This window comes from Halyomorpha halys, unplaced genomic scaffold (genome assembly GCF_000696795.3).
Source record: "Halyomorpha halys isolate HHAL.00 unplaced genomic scaffold, Hhal_1.1 Scaffold111.1, whole genome shotgun sequence".
Classification (NCBI taxonomy): Eukaryota; Metazoa; Arthropoda; class Insecta; order Hemiptera; family Pentatomidae; genus Halyomorpha; species Halyomorpha halys.
Genome location: NW_027109684.1, coordinates 481,036 through 490,742, shown reverse-complemented (window position 1 = coordinate 490,742; position 9,707 = coordinate 481,036). Strand labels below are relative to the sequence as shown.

At 27.6% G+C, this 9,707-nt stretch overlaps 1 protein-coding gene across 11 annotated transcripts in view; it reads left to right on the top strand.

The window, feature by feature from the left end:
* Window positions 1-9,707, top strand: part of CASK (peripheral plasma membrane protein CASK) — a 934,116-nt gene that overhangs the window by 916,272 nt on the left and 8,137 nt on the right. For 9 of the 11 annotated variants that reach the window (XM_067047816.1, XM_067047817.1, XM_067047813.1 and 6 more), the window contains 2 exons: window positions 44-182; window positions 2,410-2,463. In XM_067047816.1, coding sequence (XP_066903917.1) covers window positions 44-182; window positions 2,410-2,463 — 193 coding nt within the window. The remainder of the gene's footprint in view (window positions 1-43; window positions 183-2,409; window positions 2,464-9,707) is intronic. The other 2 variants (XM_014416104.3, XM_067047811.1) reach the window with 1 other exon arrangement.

Below are 9,707 nucleotides of genomic sequence, written 5' to 3'. Positions count from 1 at the left end.
ATATTTATGAATTAATGTTAACTGATTATAAACGTTTTTGCAGATAATAAGTAAGGATGATCACAACTGGTGGCAGGCGAGGAGAGACAATGCTGGCGGGTCTGCAGGTCTTATCCCGTCTCCTGAACTTCAAGAATGGAGAACTGCCTGTGTTGCTCTAGAAAAGAGTAAACATGAACAAGGTATGCAATTTATAAATAAAAACATTTAAAAGCTCTTCAGATTTAAAAATCATCATATGAATAAGTTTCCTGGTGGGATAGAATATTTTGGAATAGGAAAACTCAACTTAAAGAAATCTCGATTCAGTTTTAGTAATAATACCAACGCAATATCAATTAACCTAGTAATAATAAGTGGTTCATAGATTAACTAACTGTTAAAATTTGTAGTTACATCATAAATATTTGTTTTAGTGGGCACTGAAATCGATTTGAATAATTTTGGTAGTTTTGGAAAATGAATGACATTTTTAAACATATACATGTTATCAATTATTGGCATTTGAACTCTAATCATCATAACCAAACATTGCTAGTTGTATATTTTCTAAACAAAGTAATTTTTATTTACCACCTGATTTATTTAGATATATTGGAAAATTGGTAATACCAAAGAACATTTTGATTTTATTTTTTCAGTTTTTTTTCCATTTAACAGTGAAAAATTTTGAATGACAACCCCATCTTCTTGTTAATTTAAATTAGTCTAGATGTTAAAAATATAACTTGTAAAAGTTTAAAAGCTATAGTGATTTTCACATTTTGGCTTTTTTTATAATCTACATAAATTATCGAGTATCTATTACATAATTTACATTCTTTAATTTTATTTTAGAATTAAATGCAATTATATGTAAATAAAATAGAACTCTTTCATCTGTATTGAATTTTATTCTGAATTAAATGTATTTTCTTTAACATTAATTTGTTTTATGATTATCCTTGTTTGAAATGCTTTTCATTATAAGATTTTCCTGATAATCATATTGTTCAAACTCTTTCCAGAATAATTTAGTTACTACTATTTATGTTTATTGTTATTATATAGTACTTTTTACTGAAATTTCAATTTTTGTAGTCTATAGGCTGCAGACAATTGAGATTTTTCATTTATAGATTAGTTTGTGTATCATTTTTAATTTTTATTTCATCAAGCACATTGCTTCTAAAGGGCCTATTGTGCTCAAGCCAATTATGTTTTACCAGTTGGCAACTTTTGCCTATATGCGAATGGCTTGTAGAAGGAAAACCAATTGTTCTTACAGGCCTTCTTAAGGTTTGTGAGTGGATTAGTTTATGAATCATGGGTCAATCTTAATATTCACTACCATCAAATTTGAATAGGTTTAAGGTCATCATATACTTTATGGTATATCAGCCACACTAGTATATATTATGAATACAGTTTACATTATCTCAGCAAGAAAACACCACTACCTGTTAAATCTGTTTGGGCGCCAAAAAAAGGCAACTTACTCAAAGAAACTGAGCTGAATGTGGTGTAATCCTTATGGAACTATTAAATAAATAAGCATATCATTCAAATATTCTTTGTTATAAAAATATTTTATGACTATGATTCTTATAACTTTTCACTATGCATATTTTGTCTAGAAACCAATTCAGATCTGACAAATCCTAAAGCTGTTATATCACTTCAAACAAAAAAATATTGTGCGATTAAAACCCATTCTAAGAATGAAGATGCTATAGTCTAGCAATCATAGCATTATTTCTAGCCCTCAAAATCAGAAAATGCTATACCTGATTTTTATTAAGGTTGTCAACTTGAATTTCTTTTGTATCATTTATGGAAAAATGAAAATTTGTATATCTAATTCATAACATGACATCTTAAACAAAAAAATAGTTGTGTGTCAACCTTAAAAATGTGTGCATACTTTCTTCTATATTTACCAACCTGTATATATAGACTATTATCTGATACTTTTTCACCTCTCAGAGACTTGTATACATCTTGACATCATTTGGGTCTTATTTATGTTTTTCGTTTTTATTTCTCTCAGAATCATTATTGTTGTTTTTCCTTGCCATTTTTGTTGTTTTTCTTTTAATTTTAATTAATATTGTGAATTAGATATTGTTTATTAATTTGAGCTGGGTAAAGAAGAATCGCTGACATAACATTAGAAATTAAAAAAGTTATGATGTAAATATTTATTTTCTTTATTTTTTTGGCATTTATTCAAAAAATGTTTAATTGAGTAATCTGTGTTTTTGTGTATTTACACTTCCTTAAAGTTAGCTTTTGTGTGATTGAAATTTTCGATTCCAAATCTTTTTAAATTTTGTGTTTGGTAACAAGCACAAATTTCTTTGAAGGAATCAATTAGGTCTTTTTTTCCTATTAACGGATGGGTTTTGACAATTTTATATCTATGTAAAGGTGATTCAGGGCCTGGTTGCTCTTCACATACTGAGGGCTGTGATGGTTCAACAGGTAAATGAAACTCTAAACATGATGAACAAGTACAAGTCAAAATTCACTAGCATGCCCTAATTTCTATGAATGGCTGGATATAAAATATCTTTAAAAAAAAAAAAAAAACACTTTTAATTTTAGTTTCTTTATTTGTAAATTTCTCTCGTTTGCCGCTGAAAAAAAGGGATGTGAATTGTAGTGTTTTTGTGAATTGATTTGTCTATAAGTAGTGAATTATATTACTATCTAAATCAACATGAACTAAAAAAGTTTTAATTAAGCATAGTATATTGATCCGACACCACTGGCTGGAATTATAGTAATGAATTAATATTCTTTAATTTTATTAAAAACTCAAATGATTCTAACCCATGGACCTAGTGAAATTGATTTCTTAAAGTTTACTTTAATTATTTTTTATATTTATGTTTTATTTTATTCTTTATTAATGCAAAAAAAAAAATCAACCTGCCCTTAAGAAATTCATTGTCAAATCTAATTAATTATCTTTTATGAATGTTGCAGTCAAAATCAACTTTCTCATTTCTTTTAATCATCCACCTGACTAAATAACACTCATTAATGAATGTTCAATAGTAATTCAAAATAGATCAAGATTGATTTGAACATATATAATATATGAATTCAGTATATCAACTTGCCAGAATGATTTCAATATTGTTTTGACCTTCTCTTGAAATCAAGCTGTTATGTTTTGTCATATCTGTTAGAAAAAATAATATATATTTATAACTTTTTTCTTTTATATACACACACATGCAACCATCCTTTCTTGTCTTCATTGTTTACTACACAGACACACATATATATTAATATGGGTCATTCTCCAAATATGGTGCTAAATAACTATCAAACATTTGATCTGATTGATTTGATTTTTTTTTTTATTGCCTTCAGGAAATAGTTCTTGATGATACTCTGAAGCAGGCACTCACTTAATAATACATTTTTTGTGATATTGATATTCTAGTGAGTAACATATATGACAAAGGAGTGGTAAAACAGAATATAGCACCTAATTACTGTATTAATTCTAATAGAAAATAATTATTTAGTTGGGATCAGCCTTAACTTTTTGATTATAAACAATTTTCAACGTAGAACATAGTTTACAAAAGTACTTGAAGCATTCTCAATTTTTCACTATCATCACATCTATTGTGATAATTAAACCCAACATAGAACGTAATATGCTATTTCATATTGAAATAATATTTTTATCATTCTATGTAAACATACATGACATGCTTAATCAGGATCTTAAGGAACTAACAGAAGCATTTAGTACTATTTTTTTATATAGGTGGACTGACTTGATTGGAGGAAAGACTCCCTTGACTTTATGAAAAAAACAATAACAAGGAAAAAAAACAAATTGGCAATAAGAGACCTGTTACATTAATTGCACTTAATTTTTTGGTGGGAGATGAAAATAATATTCTTCTCCTTTTTTATTAAATTTAAGGCATAAAGAAAAGTTAATAATGCCTTGTTTATTAATTTCACAAACATCAGTGTCCTGAACTACCATTGAGAATTAAACTTGTCGAAGTTTAGGGGTCCTAATTGTGAATATTGAAAGAAAAGATTTGTCTTTTTCTTGACATTTTTGTCTCTCCATAATCCTGTGGTCTTTCCCTCAAGGAGGTTAATAACAGAAAAATAAAATCATTCACATTCAGGTGTGTGATCATTCTTAATAAGTCCTGTAACTGAAATAGCACCGAAATTGGAGAATGATCCATATATATCGCTTGAAGAGGAAGGGCTGGTTTGACTATGTTTCATTTTGGTTGCCTGGTTAATGCCTCTCCTCAATTTCATATTTTAAAACCAAATTCGGCTCTTTACTATTCAAGTAGCTGTTGCACTAACAAAATAATTATGAAAACCTTTCACTTGAAATATATTTGAAAAAGTTTTGGGGTTGAAGTTCTTGAACTGAAAAAATATTTGTTTTAGTTTGATTTATTTTCAAATCATTTATTACTTTTACCTTTTTTTAAAACAAATTATTTGATTTATTATTTTATCAAATATACCCCAAATCTGATTCGCTAGGCATTTTGTTTTCAAAACAAGTCAAAACAATACTGCAAATTTTCTGAATGGCAATTAACAATAAGTGAATAATTACTAACAAATAAATGGATGCCTTTTATGTTCATTGTTTGAACTAATAGAGAGATAAATTAAGAAATCAATGAGAAATTTTGATTTCCAATTTTAACTCAGTCTTAAATTTTATATTGTTTTGATAAAGCTCATATGTTTAGTTTTCTTTTTTTGATATAATTTTTTCCAGATAAATACTTTCTCTCAAAATGATAAGTTGCCCTACCATTATTTTTTCCTTGCATTTCTATCATACATTCATCTCATTTGAGAATATATTCCTTTTTTATTAAATTTGAATGTCAAGTTCATAAATTTAAAATAAATACAATTAAATATTTATATTTTTATACCGCTAGAGCTAAAATTGTATTACTGAAGCAATGCATTGCAACTAAAACTGGCTATAATTAATTTCTAAAAATTTTTGTAGTTGCACCATTTTTCCAAAATTCAAAGTAGTTGGCTTTATGTAGTTGCATCAAAATTGTTGCTACTAGACTTTTGTGCTTCATTAAAATTTTTTTTATAAGCCACTAACTAAACTATGAATTTGAAAATATTATTTAATTTGTTTATTCTTACGCTTAAAAAGATATTTTAGAATCACTGATAACACTAAGATGGAGTAGTTTATCTGCAAACCTAAAGTTGTTTAGTACTATAGTTATTGCTCAGAAATTGCCCAATTTTCAAGCATAGTATGGCTATATGTATTGGTTCTGATTTATCCAATATTTTTTCTTCTTTCTCTTCTTACGTATTATATTTAAATAACAAAATCTGTGATTTATTATATATTATACATCTATTATGAGATACTTCAACTATTCATGTTTATCCCAAGTTGAGAAAAATACATTCTTTATAATTAGAGTTCCATTCTATGATAAAAGATTTATCATTTATGGAAAAGAAAATAATTATTGAGAAATGTTAAACGTAATTGAATGTATTCTTCCATTCATAATAGCTTAACTATTGTTTAACTTTTTAAAAAATATTTATTCTTATCATTTAAATATGATTTTATCAATAAGAAAAAAATCATCCAATGTGTAACGATTTATTTTTTGTTTAACTAATTTTCTAGTTGGATATTAAATAATTAATTTTTTTTTTGTTAGTCAAATTAAAAAAAAAACTCCATGAGAGAGTTTACTTATGCAAGTCTTAAATTGATCATAAGTTCCACCCTGAAATATATCTTTCAATTTATAAATAAATAAATTATTTATTAATTACCTACCAATTTATTGCTGAATAATAATTAGTCATTAATTATCATTTAACCATTAGTTAATTATCATTTAATTAGTTATTAATAATTATTGAATTGTTTTCATTCAAGTTATGAAATAGAAATCAAGACATAACAGATAGGGTCTGAGAGTCTTGGAAGTGGACTCAAGGAGGGCCAGGGAACACATGCTTTCTCAAGACATTGTTAGAACTGTTTTATTGTTAACTATTCCTGATGTTTTAGTGTTGGTTAAAAGACCTCTACGGTTTGGAAACTACAGCTATATTGGTGCCACACATTTCTTGTGAACTAGTAATGTTTTTTTCTATCTTTAACATGTATCTATTTTCATCACACTGAATGTTTTATAGTTCTTGTTATCACTATTTACCACACATAGCCAGTGAGGCTGTTGAAAATGTTCACTGTATAGTCTTAATAAAATATTTATTTGGTAGGAAGAGTGAGGGGATTATATATATGCTCCCAATTTCTCGATACAATCTTGAAATGTATAGCATGAAACTCCCTTATATTATATTATTTTAATTTAAATCTGTTGTAAACTTTGTTAAATTAGTCAACATTTTCTCCTCGGCTTTATGCATTCCTACCAAGTAACACTTTTTTTTTTTAATTCTCTCTTTTTAAGAACTCTTAAACTTGAAATTGGCTTTTTATATTTCATAAATAGTTTTAGGCACTAGGCTTTTTAGAAAATAGTTCAAGGTATTAAAAAGTGATCAAAGATATGGAGAAAATCAGTTACTGATTGGTTTGATATATACTGAATAATCTTTTTCAACTTTTTAGGCCTTAGTCAATTTGGAAATTTGAAATAATTAATCTTGTTGGAGAATCAGCTTATGCTTGTTCTAATTTATTAATTAAGAAGTCATTGTTATACCTACTTTTTTTATGAATATCACAAAAAACAATGACATATTTTACAATACACTGGTGATAACACAAAAACATTTTATTGTATTCCATAAAATTTGCAGAAAAATTGATTATTTAATAATAAAAACTACTGAAAGTAATTACTTTCACTTTGATAAACTAGTTCCCTACTGTATCAGTTACATTTATCCTATTTAGTGCACATAGTAAAAAGTTATAGTGTACAAATATTTTTGTAGTTTGAGAATTTTTGTTTGACTCTTCTTATTATTTTATATATAGTTTGATTTTTCATCTTTTTGCTAATATTTGCTGTTCAGAAATTTAAAGTTTTACTTATTGTATTTTTTAATAATATTAGTTATTATAGTTGTAGTTTTTATATATATTTACTTTCAAACAAACTAGATTATTCAAAATAACACTTATTTTTCTTGAATGATTTTTAATTTTTGAAGGAAGGTATTACTTGCATTTTTAGATTAATTAAATAAAGAAGATCAGTTAAAAAACTATTTACTTATTTTATTTACATTTCCTGCCTCTTGTTGTCCAATCTCAAATATTAATTACAGTTTAGAGATAGGCAGTGGTGTGGCGTTGGAGTTAGCGTCTGGGGCATAGGAAAATTTTGGCACCCCTTGATTTTAGTATTTCAATCTAAAAGACAAAAATATAAATAATTCTAAAGAACATTTTGGCCAAAACAATCACATTTATCGTGTGTTGTACAATTTACAAATAAAAAAGTTATAAAATGAAATACTTCAAGTTTTTACAAGATATTATTATTATTTATTGCAAAATTTTTCCATTCCCTAAAAGTGTCACCTAGAGCATGCCGCCCCCACTATGCTACACCACTGGAGACAGGTATACCCTTTATAAGCACTTTAATGGCATCTTGTGGGTCCCTCCTGACATCAATCTGTTTTTGAAAGTGAGCCCATACATGTTTTTGAATTAATTGATTTTGGTGAAGGGAAAGAAATCCTGGTTCTGAATGCTAATTTTAAACATTACTTTAAATACTTAAGTATTTATTTATATATATTTTTATTAATCAAACACCTTTATATCAGGGACTTTCAAATTTTGAACATGAAAATGCAGCAATTAAAAAAATCTGAATATTTCAAACTTAAAATTGATATTTTGAATGGAGATTGGTATTAGAGTTCATTTTTATATTCCAGGATTATTTTTTAGTCACACTTTTGTTTCTTGATTTATAAGCATATCTTTACCTTTGGAATTTTTAAAATAAATGCTCGATTAAAATGGGTTGCATGCATACAAATTTAACATTTGGGAAGCTATAATTACTTGAGCTGAGATCTGTAGATTACCTATGTTCGAAAATTGATTAAATGCCATTTCCTTGTTAAAATTGTAGCTAACTGACTGCTTGCATAGTCTCATTTTAAATAACTTTAATTTTTTAAACTAACATTAGCTTTACTGCTTATTTGGTAGATAATGTTGCGTAGTTCATTCTCTTTGGCACTAATCTCCACATTAGTACTCTGTAAGGTGTGATAATGTCACCTAAAAATATAATTGATGCTGGTGTAATTGTTTACTGTATTATAAGCTTGTCTAATTTTTTTTTTTATAGGACTTAATAAACTGAACCTCTTCAAGACATTTAACCATTTTATTTTTTGATTTAATTTTCCTCAAGAATATATTTTTGTATTTTTGACTTCCTTTTATTATTTAATTAATCATAATTTCTGTGGTTCTACATCTCAGGGATAAGTCTTAGCATTCTCAATAAGCTGCTACCATTCAGGTCTGAATTGCACAACTGCCTTCCTGATCCCAAGTAATCTTCAACCTGCCTGCCACACCATCAATTCACCTCAGCCTTGGTCTTTTGTTTCTTTGAGTTCCACACAAGATTGGGTCAGATACCTTCCTTAGGGTCTCTTGTTCGTTCATTTCCTGCCCAACCAAGTCTAATTTAACTGAAGTATCTAATTTCATAAACTTAAACTACATTCACTTCCCCATAGATGCTTGTATAAAAAAGTCATAAAATGAAATGTTTCAAGTTTTTACAAGATTATTTATTGTGAAAATTTTCCAGCCCTAAAAGTGTCACCTAGAGCATGCCCTTATATACAGCAACATCTCTGACTGCTTCAATAATGCGACATAGAATTGAATTTTCCATTTAAAGTTGAGTTTTCTTCCTCTTATTATTATCATATGCTCTTCTGAAGTGAACAAAAAGATGGTAGATTGGATCAGAGAAAGTAGGATAAAGCTACTTGATATACCAAAAGGAGACTTGAGACTGCCTGGGAAATCCAAGTTTAAAACTTATGAAACAATTCATGAGTCAGTCTGCTCTCTAGCTCAGCAGATAAAGATAACCAGAATGGGAATTCATTATTTGTCTGTGGAGGATTGGAGATCTTGGAAAATTTTAAATAAAGAGGATTGAGTGGAATGTTGGATTGAAAACTAGATTATAGAGGGTTTAGGAAAGTTTTTACTCAAGGAATTTATTAAGTTGGAAGTGGCCTAATCTCCCTAGGAGAATGGACAATAAGATAAAATGGAGATATCCTGGAAGTCTGAAACTGAAGAAGGAGAAGGAACTTCGTTTGGTGGGCGAACAAGAATCTTTTTTGCTTTGGTGTGGCATAATGATGTATACTTAAAGTTTTGAAAGGATTTATAAGAGTAGTATTGCTCTGGAATTGTAGTGTTTCTGTAAAGTCCTCAAGTGATCTACTGTGATAGATAGTAATCTATAGTCTTGGAATGCATCAACATTGGATGTAATAAATAATTTATAATTTTAAAATAATATATAATGAAAAGGAATAAAATATGAATGTTAAAATACTACAGAAAATTGGAGGCAATGGTTAAACTTATTTCAGTCTAGGTCTTCAACTTATGCATATATATGTAACACAGTTTCATGTATGGATGTATGTATGTATGTATGTATGTATGTATGTAT